This window comes from Sylvia atricapilla, chromosome 2, assembly GCF_009819655.1.
Source record: "Sylvia atricapilla isolate bSylAtr1 chromosome 2, bSylAtr1.pri, whole genome shotgun sequence".
In the NCBI taxonomy this organism is placed as follows: domain Eukaryota; kingdom Metazoa; phylum Chordata; class Aves; order Passeriformes; family Sylviidae; genus Sylvia; species Sylvia atricapilla.
In genome coordinates this window covers 2,292,139-2,317,812 of record NC_089141.1, presented here as the reverse complement: position 1 = coordinate 2,317,812, position 25,674 = coordinate 2,292,139, and the positions used below count along the sequence as shown (strand labels likewise).

The following is a 25,674-nucleotide window of genomic DNA, read 5'->3' as shown; positions in this document are numbered from 1 at the left end:
GAGACTGCTGAAGATGGGAATGTTTATAAGCTCTGTGATATTAACTGCAGCACTCAACCTCAGGTGACATAAAGCATGCAAAAAAGAACTTTCTGTCAGTTTTATTATTTCTAAAAAGGTTCCCCTTGAAAGAGAAGAGTGACCTTGCTCTGCTGAGCTGACATATGCCACTGAATTAATGGCTGGGCTTTGCTGTAGGGAAGCTTGCAGAAACATTACAACTCCAATGGCTGAGTTTGCTGCGAACATTAATCAGGGGAACCAAGATGATGTATCAAACACTCATTTAAAAGTAATAAAAACGAACTCTCTTTCTGCCCCCCTCCCCCAAGTTTCTTAGAATTAGCTTATTGTTGGTCATTACCTGTTGTCAAGGGTAAGACTGCAGCAGGGCAGTAAAACTCCTGTAAGGGCTTTCTGAAGTTTGCTTACTCTTCAGAAAAAGAACAAACGAGTTTTGGGGATGGTCAGACTCGACCGTGACTTGGAGGTTATTTTTTTAATCTTATTTTTATGGGGAAGGTCACTTGAAGGAACACCTTCCACTGAACAGCCACACTCTCATCTCCTCAGAGCACGCTGGTTGCCCCATTTGTGGGTGTGCTGGCCAGGAGTGGGGGTCCCTGTAAAACTGAACCTTTGGCCATATGAATTTTTGTCTTCACTTGAAGCAAACACACTTGTGAGTAATTTCTCCCCCCAGAGGAAATCCAGCAAAACCCCAGCAAGGTCAGGACCTAGAGAAGGCACGGCGTTATTAAAATTGTGCTGTATAAGTAAGCAGGGAAAGGGCTTTAATTGAAGCTGCTAGGTGATTTGGTTTTAAAATGCGAGAATTCATCTGTGAACTCGGCTGGTTTGAAGAGGAGGAAGTTTCAGGAGAGGAAAAGATGTTGGTATTTAAGGGATTAAAGATCAAAGCCCTCAGTGTTCACGTAGTGTTTAAGCAGCCTTTACTCAGGCAACGCTCGCCTCTGCTGCAGTGATGGTTTTTGTGGAGGGTGGATGTCAAGGCTCATCCCTCGGTGTTTTTCCCCTGTGCAAATGAAGGGTAAAAAAAGGATAGCGGGGAGGTGGAAGTGCACATCATGCCAAATCCTTAACTGTCATTTTCATAGCTCCTCTGAGTTTGTCACACATCCTTAACCTTCTTTTAAAGTCATTTTCTTTTTCATGGTTTTGTGTGCCACTGAAAGTCACTTTTAATTAAATGTCATATAAATAATAAAGTCTTAATTACATAATTATTGCAAATACCTGTGTGCACACTCCCAGAATTGGACAGACTGCCAGAAGAGCACTTTTCTCACGGGGAACTGAGAGTTGCTCTGCAGCAACTGGGCAGCAACGACGGTGCTCAAAATTCAGGGTCAACGTGCGTTTAAAGAAAGTGGAGTCAGATCCCTTCCCCCCCTTTGCACATTTTGCAATACTCACTTGCACAAATCTTTTAAGACTGGCGTTTCCTAAATTGCTTCCTTATTTAGCCCCTCACAAAGTTGTTTAATGGCATTCTTTTTCCAGACCAAACTGCCTCTTTGCTCAGACATCCTGCACGTCCAGGGGAAACTTTACAGACCTTTGCCAACAATCCCACCCTGGTTTAACCTGAGGAACAGCAGCTCTGCCCTTGCTCTCAGCTGCCCCAGTGTCTGCCCAAGGCAGGGTGCCCCTTGGAGACTGGGTTTTCCAGTGGTGACTCTTGACTGGCTTTTTGGGAACTCCTGTCAGCAGGGATTTAAGCTTGGGAGATGGAGGCTGGTCCCAGTTAGAGGCACTGATAAAACAGCTGCTCTGTGTTTACTTTGGAGAGTTCAGTTTGTTCACCTGGAGGAGTGTTAAGTAGGATTAACTCCTTTTTTTTTTTTTTTTTTTTTTTAATTCAGCTTGGTTTTTCCCATCGTTTTCCACTGTTAAAATCAGGGTGTTTGAGCTGAGGCTGCGTGGTGGCAGTTCTGCTCAAAGTCCACTTTGGTCCCCTCTCTCCCCCCTCTCCATGCAGCTGCTGAACACCAGCCCACGATAACAACCAGTCTTTTATAGAGTCATTTTTAAGCCAGTTAAAAATGCCATTTCAGTAGATTGCTCTATTTGAGTTAGCAGGAACAAGCTGTATCTTTTTTTATTGCTTTTGACTGGTGAAGTGGAAGGTTTAGGCCGTGTTTCATGTGGGCTATAAAGTTATATTAATGTGTTGGTTAGTGGTCAGAAGTTCTGTGTGTGTAACTAATGTGTAAATAGGAAAAATTCCCCGTGGCAGAGAGGTCATGATGTGTTCTCCTTTGTTGCTTCCCTTCCCTTTGGAGAGTTGCTTAATCTTTTATGCAAATCCTCATTTTTTTTAACACAAAATTCAGTATTTTTTTTGGTGGTGTTTGGGGTTTTTTTTGTTTGTTTGTTTGTTGGTTTTTTTTCCACAGAACATCCAAAAAAGCTATAAATCGCTATCTTGCCATCTGGGAAAATGGGAGACAATTCTTATATCATCTATGCAATAAGATAAGCTAGCAGAGTGGAAATATTCATCCCTACTTGGTAACTTTTTTCATTCTCAGAGTGTTCTCCTCCTTCTGAAGGACTAGAACCAGCAGAAATTAGAATGAATGAATCAAATCCTGATCTCCACTTATCTCCATCAATCAGAGCAGCAAGAACAGGCTGTTCTCTTGAGGGCTGCTGTGTCTGCTTTCAAAAAAGAGGGAAGAAGACAAGTGTCTGTGGCAGGCAAGGAAATTGAGCAACATGCTGAGCTCCCTTTTTATTACTTCCAGTGTCCACGTTTGCCTCTATACACCTTACAAGGTTTGGGCAGTCTAAGGATGAATGGAAGCTAAAAATTAAAATGCATGGAGGAATTTGAAGAGATTTACTTGTGTGAGAGGGTCAGTACAAAGCCTTTGACCCATGTGGGACTTAAAAGATATTTTGAATAGGACTTGAAGCAAAAAAATATAATAGGCCAGAATTTCTGACAGCAGGCGACCAGATTGCTGAGCAGTGTGAATTGTCCAGAGAAAAATATGGGATGAATATCTCCCATAATGATTATTTAGCAGGAAAACTGCAGTCAGTTTTGGCTCAAAGGTTGTTTTTAGACACGGGGAAGCTCTGACTAATTTGTCACAGATGAGAACTTGCTTCTCCTGTGATATGTCCTTCAAGGGAAAGATGTTTTATAACAGAAAGACATGGATTAGAGAACCTGTTGTTTGTCTTACTATTTGCATATCATACCATATTATTTTCTAGGCAAAATTCTAGGCTATTTACAGACAAACCAGACAATCAACTGCAGACTGTCCAAATTAAAATAAGCAACTATTACGTAGCACTTATCCCTTTAAAAACATGATTTAAAGTTCCTGGATTTCAGGGAATAAATTACACAGGAGAAGATGGAAGAAGGCTTTCAAGCATCTTTGATATTTTCCATTATGTTAGTTTGGAGTACTGAATGGGAAGGGATGAAAGTTAATGCAGTGATTTATAGAAATTATTTGATCAGCCCTTGTGTGGGAAAACACAGTTGGTTCTCCCTGTGCCCATACCTCCATTAGATTTTACTGAGCAAATTCCTATTTGCTTAACATATCCCTGAGTAACTCTTGCATGAATTGAGCCAGAAAAACCACTTAACTTTATAGGATGCTGAATCCTGGTATCAAAAGTCAATAGCGTATTTTCTCTTAGTAGCTTTGCATTTACTTTAAAAGCTTCCCTTCACCTGGAAATAAGGGCTGTCCATATCTTCACAGAGGAGGTGTTCCCTGACACTAATGCAGTGACTGACACTACTGAAAGTAATAGTCCCATTCCCTTTGCAGCCAGCAGCTCCTAAATCTGCTTTTCCTTATCAGTATAATGGGGTTGGATACATTTTTAAAAGGTGGTGCCTATTGATTACTTAATGGAAAAAGTTAGTATAGAGAAGTGCTGAAGCAGCCCTATTCAGTGCTCTCCAGTGCAGCAAGACCATTATCTAGAACACTGGAAATCATCCTGTAACCCTTATTAATATTTAATAAGGATGAAGCAACACTGAAGTACACTAGCAAATAGCCCAAGGCTCCTGCACATGCAGGATATAAGGTTGTTTCAGGGGTCAGAACAAGAATGACTGATTTCCCTGTGCTCAAGCTGTTTATAGGTAAGACCAACACTAAACAACGTTTTCCCCTCTTGTTCCTTTTAAACTGCTTCCAGCACATCTGCACTTTAATATACACTTATTCCTACCAGACATATCGAAGTGTTGGAGTGCAACTGAAAGGTCAGTGTATGTTTAGAGGTTGCTGAGACAATTTTATACTTTCTCTTCCTGGCATTGCTGTGAATCCCAGGCTCCCTTCTCCCTCCTGTTCTGTGCTGCAGGGCACATTTGGCTGGGTTGACGAGCTAGTGAAAGGTGTTAATCCTGTCTAATAGAACCATAATCCTCATGGCTGTGTTTTTATATCATACCATTGAGCTAACCCCTTGTTCATCTGCTTCATAGAGAAGCTCTTTATGGGAATTTTAGACAAAATTAAATGTACAATTCAAATGGTCATATTCAATTTCACAACGTAAAAGCAAACAAACAAACTACAGTGTTTAGACAACAGAGATTTTACAGTCAATTAAGAGGAGAGCGGTGTGATTTTTGTCCTTTTTTTTTTTTTTTTTTTTTCCCTCAGTGAATAGTAAGCATCATTATAGCTGTCCAAAGATATTCACAAATCTGGTTCAGTTTCTTCAAATAACCTTTGGCTGGAAATATTTTTCAGGTTAAATGTGCCCAGAAATACAGGGAGAGGGTGGAGAGGGGTGGAGCAAGAGGATGTTACCATTCTTTTAAACTGCACTGCTTAGAATTTGGAGTCAAAATATGGGTAGGCTTTTCTCTTCTGTCTCACTCTGCTCAGGCTCCCACTGCTATGTCCACATTCAATTTTTAAGGGGAGGTGGCAGAACTAGTTAATAAATAAGTTTGGGAAAAGAGGGAAATACATCAAGGAGGGATTTCTCCATAACTTTGGAAGCAGGTCCAGCATTAAATGTGCCTGCAGCTGAAGGCAGCCAAAGGCACTGGCCCCCAAACAAATCCTCTGCTCCTCCTCTTTTGCTGCCCAAAGGATGTTCTACCTCTGTTGTTTCTGAGGCTGCCTCGTGACAATCCTTGCCTGGTGGAGAAGATTAGAACTCTGTAACGGGAAAGCCTTTTGAGGCTTGTGAAATTCCTGGACTGACAGGAAAAAGAGGGAGCTGGAGCTGCCAGGTGAAGAGTGCACAGTGGGTGCTTTAGAAACCTAGAGGAGATGAAAATATGAGTCATGCGCCTGGGGGTGGGGGAAGAAAGCAAACAGGGAAGTAGTTTGGCTGAAATCACATAGGCAAGGCAAAAGGATGAATAAGTACAGGAAAAACTGTAGTCCAGATCGTCTGAAATCACTTATTAAATCAGACAGAATGTATTTATTTCGTGGGTTCCTATTTTAGTTCAGTGGGTTTTTTTCCTCCAGAGGGAATTTTGAATACTCAAAAATAGATTGAGATTATATTGCCTCATATATAATAGTGAACCCTGCTCAAGAACTCTCATACTGCATTAAAAATTTTAATTTCGTATGGAAGAGGGAAGTATTTAAAAAACCTGCAGCATTCTAGATTTACCTGTGAGTATTGGTGAAGAAGTAAAAAAAAAGCTCTTAAAGACACTGTAGGGTGGCTAGATGTCCAAATTCTGGCTGTTTCTAGGGCCACACTTAAAGGGACTCCCAATTTGACATCAAGGCAAATTTTATGCCACCATGGTAGTGTCAGGCAGCTCTGCCTGAGGGTGTCTGACAGGTATTTCTGTATGATCCCAGTCCTCAACATCTGCTCTGCCACTTCCCTCCTTTCCATTTATCCACGTGCAGGAAGAGTAAAAACTAAAAGGAAATCAGAGCTATTCATCCCCTGTCTCTTAATGCACAGCTCAGGTGATGCAGCTTTTCTAAGCCAAGTAAAGCTGTGGTGTGGCAGAAAATAGTCCCCATTTATGTTTAAAAATCAGAAACTCTAACTGGAAAATTGGGAAGAAAAGCACGAAGCCTGCCTGGCTTTTCTGTTCCTTACCCCCCTCTTCAATGTGTGGATTTTGTACACGATGCGTTCATAATCCTCAGCAGTCCTTGCTCATTCCTGATGGTAAAGAACCATAAATTGTCTCCCCAGCTGTGAAAATACATTGTATAAATTGCCACAATTCACGCCACCAAACCAAGTCTGTTGCTTGTGTCATATTTATGATAGAGGCAATCAACTTGGGTTTTCTGAAACTTATAGACAAGTCGTTCTTACCTGCAAATAATGCCTGACTCTTTATACACATAAATACAGTGAAACAGATGTACAAGACCTTGTAATCACATCCATTACCTAATTAGGATTTGAAGCAGTATTGTTTCTCTTGCTTATTTTTCTACTTCTGCCTGTGTCACAATTTTTTCCCCCTGCAGTCACCTCGTATTTTGTTTCTAGATGGATGTAGCAGTTCATGTAGATACAGGAGGGATTTTTTTTTTATTCCAACAGGTGGCTTGACAGTTTTATTTAAGTCTTAATAACAGGGCAGAGCAAAACCCCAGCAGTGAGCCCAGTTTTGTCTTTTTTTTTACAGCGCACCAGCAGCTTTGGGAGCTTCGACCGCTTCAGGCACCACTCAATATCGAAGGCAGAGGATTCAGCTGAGGTCTGTAGGACACAAAGTTTAAATTTCTGCAGTGCTCTTCCCCATAACACTTACCAAAAAAGAAAAAAAAATTAAAAAAAAAAAAAAAGGGAATCTATTGTGTAAATTTTACAGCGGTGAGAACTTGGCTTGTGTACCTGCATCTGTCTGAGAGGCTGTGGCCTTGACAAAAGAAACAAGAGAATCACACCTAAACTTTGGCACTTTGATGTGAAAAGAGAAACAATTTAAAAAAAAAAAATACACTTCACATTGGTGCATGGCCAAAGTAACTAGCTCTTTACAAGTAACCCACAGATGTCTCACTTTTGTTTTCAAGACCTCTGCAAAAATTCCCTTAGTTCTTATTGATATTAGTGACAACAAAGAATGGGAAAAAACATTACCTACCATAAAATATATTTTCTTTCTGTCATTCATGCATAGAATATTGTGTTGCAAACCTGTTTAGGTACACAGTTTGCAAGGAAAATGAATTTTGTCATGCTAACTGTTTTAGTGTCCTAAATATTTCTCCTCAATTCCTGCTTCAGTATGCTGCCTTTTATTTTCGTGGTGAGTTATTGCTTACTTTTTGATTCCAAAACAGATATCTGAGCTGGAGACTATAAGTGACATTGGGGAAGCAGTACAAATCAAAGCAACAAATAATGGAGGAAGTCTGAGTAAGAAGATGAGAGCCATTTCACTTACCATGAAGAAAAAGATGGGTAAAAAATACATCAAGACACTCTCCGAGGAGATGGTAAATACAGCCTAAGAGCCCTGTGTTTGTTGGAAATACATGTGAAGTAAAAATATTACATGCCTTTTTTTTTCTGTTCACGTTTCAACTGTCCTCAGTTGTGACAAACCATAAAATCAGGGTAACAACACATACTGAATTAAGCCAGCTTTTGGTATGTTCCTGTCCTTTCATGTGCGCTTTAGTGTACACGCAAATCACGCAGTAAGAGAGTCATAAGGGTTTTACATCATTTAATTTTGCTTTTTCATCAAGGAAAAAGCAAAATTTGCTTTTTCATCATTTGGATGAGCATGTGTGTATGAGCACAAAAAAAAACCAACACAACCCTCCTCATGTGGACTCAGGGGAGTGTTGGTTGAACCCCAATGTCAGTCTGATGCTCAGTTTGTACAAAAGGCTTCATTAGAAGAGTTCATCTCCCCACACAATTATTATTTCTGAAGTCTATTTTGTAAAGGTCAGCCAGCATCCTAGAGAATTCCAACTCATCTGCCTTGTCACCTTTTCCCTTATCGTATCTTCTTTTAGTGAAACTGTCTTTATTAAACATAAAGACCATAATCTTGTGCATACTGCAAGCCCTGTTTTCTCAGTACTTTGTGTCAGTAAGTTCCCAAATTTAAAAACATAAGGAAAAAACTTGTGACACTTAACAATTCTAAAAAATGTAGCTAGTCTGCATCCTATCTCACATGTCAATAACAAGTAAGTAAGGAAAAGAAATTAGGAATCTCGCAAGTAGAAAATAATTTTTCACAGGATATCTTCAAATAGTTTCTGGAGGACCAAGACAATGATCCATATTTCATTAGTTTAGTTTTCTCTTTTTTTTTTTTTTTTTTTTTTTTTTTTTTCTAAAATGTAATCTACGGTCTTTATATTTTGTTTGTTATATTTCCTTTCTGCACATTTAAAGCAACAATTCCCGTGACAGAAATTCAATGGATTATGTGGTTGGACACACATGTAGCATGATCTTCATTCCTGCAGGAGATGATGACAATCAATATCAGCCTCCTGGTAAATCTGTAATGCTGCTGGCTGATGTAACAAGCACAGTTCTTGTTGAAAACCAGTTTAAATCTTCATTTCAGTGCTCTGCCTGATCTGTACCTCTATGGGTCTCTACTTCACACATGCACTAGCATCTTTGCATCATCACCTAACTGGTGAATAACTAAACTAATTTTTTCCCCAAATACAGTGTGCTGAATGAAGTTTCAGTTGCATCAGGGTATCACATGCATTAGCAACATGATGAATTCTGCTGAAAAATCCCTCCATTTGAAAGATCATCCCTATTTAATTTATCTGTTACATCGTCTCTAACTTAACTGCGACTGAAATACGGATCTTATTGTTTTGAACAGGCTGTGATTCCTGAGGTGTGATTTATGGGCATAAACTCGAGGGGCCAATTTCATACACCATTAGACTTTGTGAGGGAAACATGTACCTGTTAATTCTGAAATGCACTGGATTTGCAGGACAGGGAGAACGTTGGGCAGCGTGATGAGAACACACCAGTGCCCTACGTGCGTGCAAGCTGTCCCCAGCTTGTCACCAAGCAGCCACCACCTTCAGAAGTTCAGAAGTATAAAGCACAGCTGTGTCAGCCAGCTCCTCACCACCTGCTTTCAGAGCTGGGCTTTGTATTTCCTTTTCTGAGACAAGCAGACAAAATCTTATCACGCTGTCTACAAATTTCCTGTTGCGAGCTTTCAGCTCTGCCGTGGTGTGTTGCAATCTTCCTGGCTTAGCTGGCTGAGCAGGGATGGGGTGAGGTGAGTGGGGCAGAAACAAGACAGGGAATTTCTCCAGGATCATAAAATACTAGGGGTGATTGTTTGGCACGGTTAGTACCAAGTATCAATTTCTAAAAGGCCTTCTCTCACAAAGGAGTTCTCAATAAAGTGCAATGATCAGCTATCTCCAACGATGCTTTAAAACAAACAAAATTTATCTACAATACATTTCTTGGGGGTTAACATTTCTTTTTTTGTGTGTTAAAGAATGAAGAGGGAAAAGATGACAGTGATCCTGGTGGTGGAACACACACTGAGAAGGTCTCCCTAAAAACCAGTGACTCTTTGGAAAGTCTCTATAGTCTGAACAGTGGCCAGAGCTCATCTAGTAAGTACAAGACACCTACACTTCTTATTCAGTCACTGGATCAATACAGTTATTGCTTATGTCTGTGGAGTCAGAGCTGGTGATCAAAAATGTGATGGTAGAGAGCTCTTCGTTTTGGCAGACAAAAGTGTAATTTGGTTAAATGCGTAGCAGCTAGGGTAGATACGCATCTACCCAGAAATAAGTCAAGTGTTTTTAAGAGTGGAAATACTAACTGAAGACAAAAAAAACACCAAAAAACATGAATTGTAAAACATATTGCTGGTATATAGGCCATAAGTTTTTGAGGGATGACCTGGCAGCTTTGGGACATGAGAGACACAGCCCAGTGAAAACCCTCCTCCATCAGAAGTAGGACCCTCTGATGAGAAATGTGCCTCCACCTCTCTGGGTGTTGCTCTGCTGGGGATATTTGCTGTGTGGCAGGCCACAGCTATCCCTGGTGACACTGCTGTGCCACCCTGCAGGCACTGCCCGAGCCCTGAGTGCAGACTGGACCATTTGCACTTAGAGTTAATCTGGCCCCCAGATGGAACTGTGCACTTAAGCAATCACCTCGAACAAAACCATTTTTATGATCATTTTCTGTGATGTGATTTGTGAAAATCGTATATGGGAGTTTACTTCCAACACACCGCTGCTCTTATCTAAAAACATATTTGGATGGGATATTGCAGAGCTTGCTCAAATTTGCTTGAATTACTCTGCTGATATTTTATTGCTCAACTTGGATAAAATGACAGGCAGAAATGTTGATAAGATTAAAATTTCCCTCTGCAATGCAGGTTCCTTTGATGTTTCAGCTAGCTCTGGAATGAAATAAAATAACTTCTACAGTACTTGTTTTCATTTCGCTGAATAAACAGGAGAAGTTCAGCAGAATTAATTCCCTAAATTGCACTTTTAGGGTACATTTTATTAATCTGCAGAGGTAATATTTCAAGAAGTCTGTAAATAAAATGTGTAGTCTATTAGTATGATCACCAGAAAAAGATGACTTTAGGGGAGATATTAATGAAAGATCTCCTACCCATTTCCTTCTGCCTCTTGTAGCATGATTTTTATGGAATGTAGTTATTCTGGAACGTGTCAAACCCACACAGAACGCACTCCATCTCTGGTTCTGTGGCTTCCAGCCCTTTCCTTTGGGCTGCTGTGCAGAGTTGCATGTCTGGGATTTTGGTGCAGGGGTGTCTCAAGCTGCCTCTCTCCCAGGTGGGGTGACCAGCTGCTCCGATGGCACCAGCAACAGGGACAGCCTGAGGTTTGAGGACGAGGTGCCCTACAACGGCCCCTTCTGCGGCCGAGCCAAGGTGCACACCGACTTCACCCCCAGCCCTTATGACACTGACTCGCTGAAAATCAAGGTAAGACAGCCACCAGGGATGCCTTGAGCCTTAGCTGTAATATTTTCAGATACTGGGCTGCCTAGAGATGTAGTTCTGAGCCTCGTATTAAGTGCGACCATTCAGCTTTGGGGGATTCGTCCGGGATAAACTGACCTGAAAGAGAGAGTGGACAGAGCTAAAGTAGGTATTCATTGAAAGGCCTCCAGGATCCACCTTGGGCAGGGCAGAGCCTGACCAGGGATAAACCCAGGGTGGACTAAGAATGGTCACAAAATGGCTGATTGGTCACGAGGTCTCACATGTTTATAAGTTTTGGTCCATTTGCATATTGGGGTTTAATTGTCCAGTTACAGCCTCAGGTTGTGAGGTCTCATCCTTCTTGTTTTCTCTCTTCAGCCCACGGTTGTTTGTGCTTCTGGGCCTGAAAGTTGTCCTTGATCTTCAGCAGGAAAGGATTTATTTTGTCTCCCTACTCTGTGAAGAGAACTTACTAACACTTTGTATGAAGCTCAGAACTACACCCCTAGACAGTACAGAATCTGAAAATATGAACGCTAAAACCTAAGGCATCACCATGGTTCCTTCTTTCCCACTAACAGTGCCAGGGGGACCATTTTTTACATGTAAATAATACACTTAATAATGAATTTTTAACCACTAAGCATGTGGAACACTAAAAGCAAGGCTGATTTGGCTTCAGAATGCTTCTATAAGGACTTAGCTCAGACAAAGCTGCAAAGCCAAGTGCTGCTAAAGGCTTTTTAAAGCACAGATTCCAGGTAGGAACCTCTTCATGGCATCTCCCAACATTCCCCAGCCTTCCTCAGAGCAAAACACGTGTTGCTTCCCACAAACATGGTCTTGAGTAAGAAAAAGTGAAGTTGTCTCCCCAAGCTTTCCCAGTCACAACTAGGATATATCCAAAGCTCAGTGTCACTGATCTCCTTGAATAAAAACAGTTTGCCTTTCCAATAAACTTTTCTTTAAGCCTGTGTTTGAACTGTGAACATTCTTCAGCCCAGACATGGCGAGAGGTGTGTGGGCTGTGTGAGGAAGAGGAGTAACAAACAGGGGCCCAGTTGAGCATTACTAAAAAACCCAGTCCTTCAGACTCTTTTCTTCTTCACAGCTGCTTCTTTTTGCCAAATCCTGTATCTCACACAGACTCCTTCTCCTCCTCTCTGGCCAACATGAGAACTGTTACTCTGCTGGTACTTGCAGTCTTCAGCACTTGTCCTCTACTTCCATCCACATCTAGGGCATTTTGTTCAATACAGTCAAACTGTTTCAACTATTTAACTGGTCTTGAAATAGCCAATATCTGCTGGCTCATACAGGTTTCTTTTTTAGTCACTAGGGTGGTGTATTTTGGAATTGCAAACTAATACTTAAGGTTGAAATCCTCTATATTTATCACACAGAATTTCAGTACCCTGAATCTGAATTCCAGGTGCACCTGCAGCTTGGCTTGGAGCCACTGCCTAATCCTGACCTGCATCCACATCTGAAGCCCCTGAGCCTGCAAGAATTTGTAGAATAGCATGTGCTTATAGAGCTTGAAATAAATGTTGGTTTAGTTTCCATTTCAAGTGTGCTCACAGCTCTGAGCCCTATGCTCTGACTAAACCAGGCCACCAACCCACACTCAGTTTTGTACTTGGGTTTGTACCAAAACTATGGGGTGACCTCTTGACTTGTTGTCTTGACAAGACCAGAAAAGATGTAAGTCTTGGAGCTCTGGATACATCTTAACAAACTGAGTTTTGTTTCTAGCTTTGTAACAGAACTCCAAATGAAGTAGGCATTTGTTGGATGACCCTTCAAAGGCTTTCAACAATTTTCTGTGATATGTGCCGAGAAGAGAGGGCTCATTTCTGAGGTCCTTGGGAGCAAGTTGTGTAGGGTGTATAACTTTGTCAGAGCCATTTTACTACAAGAATTACTCAGAATGACTCTTTTTCCTGAGCTGAGACCTTGGTTCCCACAGTGTGGCTGTGAACACCTTTACCAAAAAGCCCTCTTGAAAGAGCTGTGTTTTCATCCTTTTAAACACTCGTATGTGTTAGGGGAGTTTATTATCTTTGAGAAATGTAGCCAGTATTTTTAACTGTAAAATGGGTAGGAGTCCACCTTTCACATAGACCAGCTATCTGTTTTTGAAGACCCTTGAGAGGCTAGATAATAAGATCATTCTGTGAATGCTATGGCACATATTTTGAAAATAACCTTACAGTAATCCCTTGCTTTTTGCCCAAACTATGCCTACTGCCCATGACAAAAGTTAATTGCTGATGAAACCCTATCCCTTTTCAGGGACCAAGTGGAGCACAAAAATAGTGAAAGGGGCTGCTTATGCTCACCTCTCCTTTGCAAAGGTTTGGAGATAAGGACTAGCTCCGCTTTCTATAATTATTTTCCTGGGATTTTATAAAAGCAAAGGCACTAAATCTAGGTAATTTAAAAAGTTACTTCACGCTGACAAGTGTTGGTTTTGGTCCACAGAGGAAAAGCTACATATAACAAGCCAGAGGTGTAAGCAGTGGTGTGCCTTTTTATTGTTCCAGAAAGGAGACATCATAGACATCATCTGCAAGACTCCCATGGGCATATGGACAGGCATGCTGAACAACAAAGTAGGAAATTTCAAGTTCATTTATGTGGATATTATCTTGGAAGAAGAAGCTGCGCCCAGAAAGACGAACCCACAGAGAGGAAGCAAAAGGAACAAGCCTAAAACATTGCAAGAGCTCCTGGAATGTGTCCACCTGCAGGTCAGCCAAGGCATTTCCCAGCTCTGTTTGAAACGTTCCCTTTCTGTGCACTGGGGTTTGAATGTCATTTACAGGCAGGAGGAGAAAGGCAGGTTTCAGCAGTTTTTATGTCAGCAAAGCAAAGCAAAGCAGCCTCATGTCTGTCTTTTATCTGATGTGATGCCAAGATGATTTTTTGTCTTTTATTTTACGTTCCCTTTATATAACTTCTGTGTAGCTTCAGTATTCTTAGCATGCATACTTGTAATTCCTTAAATCTGATAATTTAGCATAATCTTAGTATTCTGTTAGGCCAGGAGACCAAACATCCTAAAGGCCTCATAGTAGGAGGCCAGAAAACCCTACAATATCTTGGGAAACCAAGGGCTCCTCTAGAACATATCCTATAAACTAGAGATATGGCCCATCCAGGGGGGAATTCCACAGATGGGGGAATATCACACCATTCATCCAAGCTACTCATTGGGGCATCCTTGTTAGATATTTTAGTAGCTATTGCTAATAAAATAAGCTAATTTGTGAGGTCTATAAACTGTATACATGATCTGTCATGTGTGTGCATTGCAGCACATTGCACTTTGGTGAAGTGGTGCACCAATAAAAAGCTCAATTAAAATACTGAGGCAAAACCCCCTTATCCCTTAACTGTGTCTGGCTCTCAATTTTTAAGACCAGGAAAGGCATCACGAGTGGCTTACAGAACTGCATTTTACCCCATCATGTAAAATGTGGCTGGGCTAGGAGACTCCACTCAGAGAGGGACACTGGTGACTTTATCAGGTCAGCCTGACTGCAGTTGTGTGCTTAAGTCCAGGAGGTGTGTGGCTGCGGACATTTCAGGGACAGGGCTGCAGCCTGGCTCCAGCACCAAATCTGAGAATTTGTGTTGCTATTTTCTCGTGGTCTTTAGGGAGCAATAGTGGTTTTGCACTGTGCTCATGTTGTGCCTCTCCACAACCCGAGATCTTGACTGAGTGTCCAAGTGTAATGAGGCCATGATTTACAAGTAACATTTTTAATAAGGGTAATTGCTTTGCTGCTGATGCAAACACTCCTTTCCCTGGAGCATGCACAGAGCTTTGTACTGGGTCGAGACACAGCTCAAGGGGGACCTTGTGTGACACAGCAGAGCTGAGGGCTCCCTCTGCTTCTCCCCTTGCTTGTATCGAGGGGTTCCTCCTGTGAAAAGGCAGAGCACTCCTTTCCTCAGAGGGCCTCAGCATGGGAGACACTCACAAAAGTCCAGACATTCTGCAGGTTAAGTAATTTCTGACAGAGCTCTGCCTTGGTCCTCTCTGCTGCTGGACTGTGCTGTGGAGTTCAGGCACAGATCCATGGCCAGGAGGGTTCCCAGGCATCTCTACCCCTGTTCCCTCTTGCTTTTCACCTCTCCAGTCAATTGGACTGGAGAACCGAGCCCATTTCAACCTGGCCAAAACAAAAAAAGTGAAATTGGGTGAAACTGTGCCTATTCCTCTACTAAACATAGTGCTTGTTTCCATGAGAGGATTTGCTTGTTTCCTTTCATAGGAATATGCCTCAACCCTCCTGCTGAATGGCTACGAAACTCTAGAGGACTTAAAGGATCTACAGGAAAGCCACCTCATTGAATTAAATATTTCAAACCCAGAAGACAGGGCAAGATTGTTATCAGCAATTGAAAATCTCCAGGATTGTGACAGTAAGTGTTTAAGATTCATTAAGAGTATATTTACTGGTATCTTAACCAAAAGAGAGCTTAGTTCAAACAGCTCCGGTAAAGAATTTTCTTTAATTTTTTTAAAACATTCTGCAGATAAATACAATCTTTTTTCTTCCCTTGCTTCATTCCACACTTAAATCCTTATCCAAAATTTATTTTGTAGGAAAGTATTGTAAAAAAAAAAAGAAAAACATACACTAATAGCTGGTTTGCATTCTTCTCTCAAAATTAATCCAACTCGTGTTTATGGTGAGCTTCCAAGAGCTGAACATATGGGGTGTGTATGGGCACGTGTATTGATCACCATTTTGTTTTCTTCTCTTGTTCCTTTCGTGGGGAGTGGGGAAGGCAGGATACAAAACAGAAAAAACTTTTCTCATATTTTAATCATATTTCCAGTCTGACTTTGAATTGTAAATAATTCATGTCAATTTTGTAGGAACTACAGCTAAGCAGCTATTTAATTAGACACTCAGCCAAAAGAGGAGGTGTTTTTCTCTTCATTACTATTGGTGCATACTCCAATTGAGAAGCACAGGAAAGAGAGAGAAGGATAAACAATATCTTCCTGGGATAGTTACATATCAATTTTTGTCAGGCATCCACTTATTATCTCCTCAGTATGTAGGCTGTTTTCTTTTTTTGGCTGAATGTTTGGGCTTTTTTTTTTTTTTTTTTTTTTTTTGGAATCCCATTTGTACATGAAGTCGTTCCTGTTCTTATTCAGCTTCCAGAAAAAGGCTCTTGCAGACATGTTGGAGTGGCATTAGAAAGGTTTTCTTTGCCCTCCAGGTTCAGAAGTTCTTTCTGGTCTATAGCTTTTTGAGATGACAGGTTTGAAAAGAGCTCTTGAAGGGTTGTCTATGTAGAAGCAACGACTGAAGGAGTGAATCCAGAAAGAAAAAGGGGTTATATTTTGCAGAAGTTTTATTGCAGGGATCTGCCAGGAAGCCACCTGAAAATGTATATACTGATTATAGTGTGGTTTTTTTGGCAAACCAGCCTCGCTGCGCTTTCTGCACCTTATATTGTGAATGTTTTCTCATATCTGACACCAGAAAAAAACAGTAAAAAAAAAAAAAAAAAAACTAGATTGTAATTTTGCAGTTTTGCACCAGTGTGAAAGCCATACTGAAACATGATGGTTTCTACAGACCACACGAGTGCCAAACTGCTCCGTAGTGGTGAGGAGTATGGTTTGTTATTTATATTTGCTGGGCAGCAAAAAGCAGAGCAAAGAGCTTTCAGTACTGAAGGTTTCTTAACATTTAATGTTCTACATGCACCTGTGCAGGAACCAAACCTAACAAGGTCCTTACACATTCCATGTACTGAAAATGAATATATTCACCTTTATTATCTAAATTGGATTCTTCCTACATCAGCAGCATAGGATTAAGTCCCTTTTCCAGGCAAAACAGTGTTCCTGATGTTATATGCACGGTAACCTAATAGTTCAAATTCTTGTAACAGCTCTGGGAATAATAACATTAAATCTTATAAAGTGGTCCATGCTTCAGAATCAGTGACGACACTGTAGTCATATTTCAAAAGATGAAATGAGTATTTGTTTCACATTTATCTAGGTACAGCAAATCTGACCAGTATTCAAATTCAGTCAAATAAGTTTCCCAGAATTTATGAATGCTCACAAGGACCAGAACCACAACATCTTTGAGTGTCATGCCTGCTATAAGCATTCATTTAAGTCTAGTTAAATTTTGTAAGAGTGGTGTATATTTTAAGGTAAGCCATGAGTAAACACTGTCCTAGTTTGATTTTTGAATCCTTGCCTTGTCTGCTTGCAAAGGGATCAGAGCATTTGTCACGTGACTGGTGGGGACAAAACTGAACAACCTGTTCCAGAAAGAAGGATACTAAAGACCAAAATGGATAGAAGCTCCCTGTTAAGTTGTTATAACAAGAGACAGGGCGTCAAGATGATCTTGGGGATAAGCTCTGCATGAGTCTGACGTTGTACAAATCATTTGACCTCTTTGTTCTTCTGTCAATCAGATTGGAAAATTGGGTTGAAAGAGCTGGGTGCTACTGTGAAAGTGAATTCTGCATCTGGACTGAACTTTCCTGGGTCAATATTTTATTTTTTTTTTCCTAAATGGGCATGGCTCGGTCCAGCATAAATGATTTTTTAATTAAAATTGATTCTGTGCATTGCTTAGAAGTGAGCTGCATAATTACCCACAGCTATAATGCAATCAGTTTACTGGCCAAGAGAATTCTAGATAGAATTTCAGCACTTTCCAGGTAAAAACTTCACTTTTTTAAAAACAAACTTTATGAAAAAATAAGCTAAGGCCGTAGACTGTATTTACTCTTCTAGGCCCATCTTTCTCACAGAGCTTGGAAGAGTTCCATGTCTCTGCATTCCATTCATGTTTCCATGAAGCATGTGTTTGATTAATGGCTGGAGAGTCAGGTATGGCCCAGAGTTGAAATACAAGGGCTTCTGAGTTTTTGTGACACTGCTATTACTCAGAACAGCCAAGTGTGCTGGAACACAGCCTCATTTTCCTAGACCCTCCTATAAATGTAGTTAAAACAAGATTTCATATTTCTTTAATGAGAAAATCTGATCTTGTGAGATGTCCAGCAGTTTTTACAAGGCTTTTAATTTCTTTGTCATTTCTTGGCTTTTTCTTGACATTTATTGTATGTTGTACTAAGTAATTTTTTTTCATGACACATACTCATGGTGTATAATTCATTTTGCAGAATAAACATTTATTGAGTTTTCTAACCAAAAGACCTGCAGCAGCAGTTTCCACATTATATGCTACTTAAAACCATGCAAAATATAGAATTTTTGGCAGTGACCTTTTTTTAATCTTACATTTGATTTAGACCTGAATGAATTTGAAAAAAATAATTTTTTTCCTATCTTATACCATGACTTTAAAAAAGTAAGTTTTATTTAGAAAATGCTACCACACAGTGGTTTTTAAGATTTTTCTTTCTAGTACTGCACTATCTTCTTTCTCCCTTTCCTGGGAGTCCAGACCCAAATTCATTATCTTCAAGTACTTTATAAAGCAAGGCTATCCTAGAACTGTAAGGATTTGTAAGCTCCTCATGACCTTCTCCCACCCTTCTCAGATATCTTTTTGGATTTTCTACAAGTTAGTCAGACCTATATATTCGGGGTAAAAGTCTTGGATTCCATGAATTCATGGCTGTAAGGACAAAAAAGGGCTTTTGCATAAAGTATTTCTTAATAGCTTTCCACTCTTCTCCCAGATGGCTTCTGGACAGAAGATGGATGTCTGTGCTTTTGTAAGATGCTATTTTTAAAGTGAAGCAGTTGCTGGATGGTTAATGAATAAAGTAATAAAAGAAGTTTGGAACTTCTTTTCTTGACCGCTTCCCAGGACACATGTTTTTGTATGTGCAAAATGGGCTTGATTCTCTTCTCACATTGATGATTTAAATCAAGAGGTTCATCCCTGAAATCCACCAGTTTCCACTAGTAATTAGTAATAGTCCAAAGCTATTCTGAGCTAAAAAAAAAAAAAATAGACTTCATTGGATATCTGCATACAGTTCATTTTATGGAAAAACCCCAAAAGGTGAATATGTGCAATTTGGGAGATAATATTTTACACTTATCTCCCCAAATCCATTTCCTTAGCTTACTTTTCATATTTAAGTGCAGATCATACCTTAAATTCCACTACTAATACCAAATAAGGTTTATTCTTTATTTATTGTTCTTGGAGAGCAAGGTGGGAGATAGATAAGGACACGACTTTCAGTTCTCAGTGACATTCCTTACATGAGAATCAGGCACCAGGAGTTCCATTTTACACTGGGCAGCCTCTTTCAATACATGGGATCACACAGTATCCTGTCAAGGTCAAATAGTGCTCAAAGACAATCTCCCCTTCTGTACCATGGCACAACTCATTGGCTTGAACATAATATTGCCAGATTTCCCAAGGAAGCTCATCCTTCCATGAGCATTAGTATTTTTCACCTTTTTTTTTTTCAGGCACATCTGTTTGCTTCCAGATTTTAGATTAAAAAAAATGAGAAGCTTCTCATTTCTGTTTTCACAAGTTCTCACATCAGTTCAACAACTTTTCCCTCCCACAAAAGCTATGCCACTCAATGAGTGAATGCAATATTTCAAGTTGTGCATCTGTAAATATCCCCAAAATATTTGATCTTTTGAACGCCCGAAGTATTGCACAAACCACTTCAGGTTTCTCTGCGGCTTTTCCAAGAATTCCTGCCCTTTACTGCTCCAATATGATCCTTTCTGAGTTGGATGCTTTGCGAATTCTCATTTCATTTTCACATTTAGATGGTCTAAGTGGCACAGGTGACACACAGCCTGTGTACATACGCAGGAGGTCTGCCTTCATCCTCCAAAACCCACTTGGGGCCCAGTGACAGGGCGAGGAGCAATGGCCATCAACTAAAACACAAGAAGTTTCATCTCAACATGAAGAACTTTACACTGAGGGTGGCAGAGCACTGGAACAGCTGCCCAGGGAGTGTGGAGTCTCCAAACACTCCAAACCCACTTGGACACGTTCCTGTGTCACCTGCCTCAGCAGGGGGGTTGGACCAGGTGATCTCCAGAGGTCATCCAGATCTCCAAAGTTCTGTGGCTTTGATTCTTCAGCTATTGAAAGGTGCTGCTGAGTAGGGCACCACCCAGGAGGGCAGGCGAGTCATTCAGCCTAAAGCACAGTGCTCCTGCCTCGTTCTCCTGGACACAACTCTCAAAGGAAAACTCAGACAGCACACTCATGAGGTTTGGTTTGCTCTTGGGTGATCTTTTTTTTTGTCCAAGACAAAATCCAAGCCTCCTGCCACTCATCTAGTTTAAACTGACATAACTGCACAAGTGTCAGAGTGACCTCTGTGCATTCTTGAGTAGAATTCCCTTAAACCCAAGATTAAAGTGCTTCTCTAATCAGGACTTTAACCTCATTAGAAAGGGGAAAAGCGCTGGTGAACGAAAAAAGAAATCTAACCTTGTGTGTGTGTCATGCTCATCTAAGTCATTGAATAACAAAAACTCATTTTAAAGGTCTAAATAGTGAGGAAGATAAAGGATGCATCACACATCTCTTACCAAGGCTAAAGGCCTCACATTTTTTTCAGAAGTCTGAATATAATCCCACTGTCTAAAGGAGTACTGGAATATATGTGTCAAAATGATGCATATCTTGGGCTCTTCTGGCCATATCATAGACAACAGTGACTGAGAGCCATTTATCTTGTGTGAAACTGCTTCACTGTAGAAAAATGATAGGACTTCCATTTGTTGATAAGATAGTTATTTCTGATGATTCCGCAACATCTAACGGCAGTTTAATTTTATCAATTCCTGCTTTCTGTGCACCGTGGCTTTCTTCTGATGTCCAAAAGATTAAGGCAGCAAACCTACCTTTCCTGATGTAGAACTTGAGCATGTATATGTTAGAGAAAGGACTTAAGCAGAATGGAACAGAAGAGCCAAAAGCTTAAAAAAAAAAAAAAAAAAGAAAGAGCAAAAGTTGTTTTTCTCATGAAGCAACTTCTCAAATTGCATGCTATGTGTTTTTATAATACTCAGCATCCTGTTCAAGTGGTTTAGTAGTTACTGCATAATATTTAAGACTGCTTTGAAGAGAAAAAAAAGGCACCAAAGTTTGCTTTCAGTCTTTTCGTTATAAAAATGGAGGGGGAGGGGTGTTCTTCCTCCTTTTTCTGCTTAGAATGAAAAACAGAAAATATAAAACTTTTACTGTCTCAAACACCTGGATATTTTCAGTTTTCCGTTTATGTAAGAAAATTCAACTAGTTGTACAAGACATTTTACATATATCTATGTCTTCTAAATTTCTCATTTTCCTAATTGATCTAAATTCAGGTTAAAAAAAAAAATTCTCAGTTCCAAGCTTGTCTGTGCATTTTTCCCTGAAACACAGCAGGGAAATATAAAAAAGTTGATAAAAAAAAAAAAATTAGGATCTGTTGTTCACAAAGGAACTGCTCAGATTATCTAGACAACCGAGTCACGAGGCACTAATACAGTGACTGAGACGGCATTTTCCTTTTAATCCACTGGTTCCTCGGTCTTCTTTCCATTGTAAAACAAACAAAGTGGATGGGGGGCTCCTCTCTGACCTTGAGGATGTAAACAGGATTAACACTTTTTAGGTCAGTGCTGGCCAGGGCAGCAGATGATGCGGGGATGAAAAGGCAGCATTATGCAGCCGAGGGGATTACGGAGGAGGCAGCAGGGCAGGAGGGCTCCCAGTGCTGCACAAGACTCCCAAAGCTTCCCTTTGCCCTGGTGGAATGATGCTGCAAGGAGCTGGAGACACACTCAGGGCAAAGCTTTGCTGGGGTTATTATTTGTGCTGGACTCCTTCAGTCGCTGCGGGAATACCTTCACCTTTGTAATTCCTCCCCGACTTCAATCAGAAATCAATTGCACCCTACACGATCAAATATTTTCCTTGCAAAGAGAGAGAGAGATAACATTTGACATGACAAACTGTGTTCTGTAAAGTGAGAAGGAGATAAAACAGTTACAGATATCAATTAAATCTGCTGCGACGTGTACTCTTTCACGCAAGCGCAATTAACCATTAATTTATTTGGGAACAAGGTGGAACTTTTTACTCCTTGGAAAATATTTAAAGTCATTTTTTTATTATTCTTCTAAATACACCAGGTTATGCCTGTACCCTCAGACTTTACTGAAAAAATAACTAAGTTGAGACTTTGGATTATTTTAAAAAAATCATCTTAGTTTTTCAATTTATTAGCAATTGGAAGTTAGAAGATATTAAGCAGATTTAATCAGGCCAAACAAATCTATAAGACTTCCATCAATATGGAGGAAGACCTCAAAATGTTTCTCAATAAACCAAAATGCTTTGTGAAATAAGCTGGTTGAAATCTCACACAATGAAAAATGGTCTCCAAAGAAACTCTCTCATTGTTCCATTTCAGTCTAAAAAAGTGAAAATTTTCATTCTTTCATTTCTAATTTATTCTGTGTTATTCCATGCAAGATAGAAAAAAAAGGTAAAATTTAAAATCTTCCCTATTTTACCAAATGTTATAATTTCCAACAATTGAAATAAAAGTCAGTACAAATGTTCTTTGTGGAAATTTTAAAATTCGAGGAACTAAAATAGATTTAGATTTTGACACAGCATGAAATCCTTCATATCTTTGGACTTCCATTCTGCCTGAACTTGAATTGAGACAGTTTAAATATGACTAAAGATCCAGAAGTGATTGTTTAACCAAAGAGTAACAAATCAAGTGGAAGAAGGGAACTTGCTTTGCAAAAGCAAAAAGGTACCATTTTTCTGAAGGGCTAAAATTATGAGCAAAACCATCTGTTTCCTCTGAGATGTGTCCCCTCTACTTTGTTCAGAAATCCAGCCACAGTTTGAAGTAAAACTCCAGCTACAGGAGGTTGAAACAGCACAAGAAAAAACGTAGGAAATGGAAAGATTTATATCTTACAGTTCATTTTCTTAAGAAATTTACTGTGAGTAAACATGTACGTCACAGCCAGAGAACAGGAAGAGGAAATTTAAAACTAGCACATGTAAGAGTCAATATATACTGATATGTCCTGTCTTGTTGAGCTTTTCTTGAGAGGTCTGTTGATACTGCTACTGAGCTCCAGATTTTTGAATTTGAACAGATTAGTCAACCAGCTACTAAAAAAAGGGCAAATTATTTGCAAGATAATTTGCTTCTACTTAGTTTTAGAGCAGTGTTCAAAAAACCATACAGCAGAAATTCGGCATCTTCGCTTCCTCTGAGGTTTCTGTGTTTTGGAAAATAACCTTGTGGATATCAAGCTAAGCTTAGGAAGTTTCCATCAGCCACCCACTCCTGCTTGCTGTAAAGCTCAGCGCTTTAGAAAAGCTGGTTATCACATCTTTGTGCCAGGCACTTCTGAAGGCCAGGGCATGGTCTCTGCCTGCAGAGAGCACATCAGGTGCTGGAGGTTGCACTCAAAAAGGCACAGATCTGTAGGGCAGTGTGCTATAAACAAGGCACAGCGTGCTCTGTGGGTAATGCAGTATCCCACTGTGGGACACACGAGCAGGGAGGAGGAAAATTCCCTCTCTGCTGTGGGCACGGTGACTGTTGCACTGTGCACAGCCTGAAGGACCTCAGCATCAAGGATCAGGCCAAAGCCTGCAGCATTCACCTCTGAGAAACCTCCAGAGGAGAAAAGACAAACCTCAATGTCAGCTCAGATGTTGTCACACTTGTGTAATCACACTTTGAACCCTCGGATGCTGAGGTTTCTGTTTCTGATGGAGAAACGATATTGATGTCGTTGTGTGTAGATTACCAGCTCTGTTTCCAAAGTTCTTCAAGATAAGTCACGCTGCTCTCTCAGCTCTTTCCCAAGGTACTTGTATTGACTTTTTTTTTTTCCTCCTTTTTCTTTCTTCCCAGTTGAAGAACAGCAGAAGAGTGAGGATGGTCAGGAGACGCAGAACTTAAGCCTTCACCAGAGTTTTGACAAATCCCAGTTAAATGACTGTCCAAGAGATTCTGGCTGTTACATCTCATCAGAAAATTCAGATAATGGTAAAGAAGAAGCAGACCCAGAAGCCCTGTCTGACATGGTGCAGTCAATAACGATCAGTGAGTCAAACTGATTGGGTCCTGCTGCTTTTCTGCAGGTTTTCAGAAAATGCAATCACATTGGTCAGTGTGACGGCACAGAAGCAGAACACCAAATATTCTAACACTGAAAATCTACTTCTTTCTGATTCATGATGCTCTAAACTGTTTCATATGTGAACACTTGATAGCGAAATGTTAGTCGATAATAAGAATTTCTCATGTTTTTCTTTTCAATGAATCCACGGGTATTCCCCCCAAAAGGTTTATATAAAAATATTTATAAATATTTGTACAGCAAATGCATTTTCTATAATAGTAAAAGATTTTTTTTTTTTTAGGTAGTGGTTCATAATCTGGAGAAATTAATTTCTGGAACTGTCCAGAATGTAAATATTGTATATACTTATTTTAAAAATATGTGGATTAATCACACTGTCTCTATTTTCAACTGTGTTTTGCTGATTTGTGTACATAATTGATTTTCATTGATATATCATCATGATAAAAAGGTGGATACTGTCACATGCTACTTTGAAAAGCACCAAGCCGATTCTCACTCATATTAAAGCTGTTTCACTCCACTTGCCTCCAAAATGAGCTCTAAAGCATACTGTTATTTCCTGTACTCTTTCCTGGAGGCACGAGAGAACCGCAGGGTGGATCTGAATTCAGCTCTCTGTGGTCCTCACCTTGTCATAAAACTGAGCCATCCAAATGGCTTTCTGCAGTGGCATTTTTTTTATGGTTCTTTTCACACCCATCCTCGTTTGTCCCAAGCATTATACAGAGAACTCAAACTCGGGGAAAAAACCCCATCAGGATCAGTGCTATGTTTTTTTATGATCAGTGCTATGGTTTTTTATGATACCGTTTCGTGAAGATACTGCCTTTTGTGTGTGGTGTGAAGTTTGTTTCTAGAGTATTTGTTTGTACACAGAACTGGGAAGCTAACATGGTTATTGTACCTCCCTGTCTTTCACATGAGATTTTATTGTCTTTTTCCCAGTTTATTTCACACTGGAATACACATTTGAACAGCCTGTTTTATTTTAGAGTAATTCCTTTCAATAATAAACAGAATCATGTGTTTAAGCGCTTTAAAAATACTTGATTTTTAATGTGGTCATTGCATTTCACACACTGCTCTCTTCTAAGACTAACACAGTAAATGGTAATTCCACTGAGCATCTTTAGCATCCATAAGAATCTGTGTATCAATCAGTAGAGAGACTTTTTGCTCAGTCATTAGTCGCAGGATTTTTATAATTGAAGGCATTTTGCATTTATGTTAAAAAGCTTCCACATATTGCTGACAACCTGAAAGAAAATCACCTTCAGAAGAGATGAAACTCAAAAAGTTCCACCCCAAAAAGTGTATTTCTGAAGAAGCTATAAACAAATGGAAATCTTTTCTCCCTTTCTTTTTCTTTCCCTCAATGTGTTTTCTGTATTTTTCATGACTTCTAAAAAGACTACTGCTGTCAGACTCCTAATACACAAATCTGCTTTGAAGGCTGTAGTATAAAAATTGCAATTTTAGAAAACTCCATTAACAAGCTTTCAAAGAGTTGGAATAAATAAACTCTATTTAGAAAAGAAAAAATACACCAGAAAGGGAGCTACTATGATTT

General features: G+C 39.9%; 1 protein-coding gene across 2 annotated transcripts in view; it reads left to right on the top strand.

Moving 5' to 3' along the window:
- Nucleotides 1-25,149, top strand: part of LOC136375258 (SAM domain-containing protein SAMSN-1-like) — a 34,818-nt gene extending 9,669 nt beyond the window's left edge. Inside the window, exons 1-8 of one of the 2 annotated variants that reach the window (XM_066340660.1) lie at nt 4,252-4,270; nt 6,644-6,715; nt 7,305-7,460; nt 9,476-9,596; nt 10,812-10,963; nt 13,510-13,716; nt 15,247-15,397; nt 23,870-25,149. In XM_066340660.1, the coding sequence (XP_066196757.1) occupies nt 7,389-7,460; nt 9,476-9,596; nt 10,812-10,963; nt 13,510-13,716; nt 15,247-15,397; nt 23,870-24,075 (909 nt within the window). In that variant the 5' untranslated portion in view covers nt 4,252-4,270; nt 6,644-6,715; nt 7,305-7,388 and the 3' untranslated portion in view covers nt 24,076-25,149. Of the gene's footprint in view, nt 1-4,251; nt 4,271-6,643; nt 6,716-7,304; nt 7,461-9,475; nt 9,597-10,811; nt 10,964-13,509; nt 13,717-15,246; nt 15,398-23,869 lie in introns of those variants that run through there. The other variant, XM_066340659.1, reaches the window with a different exon arrangement.
- The last annotated feature ends 525 nt before the right edge of the window (nt 25,150-25,674 follow it).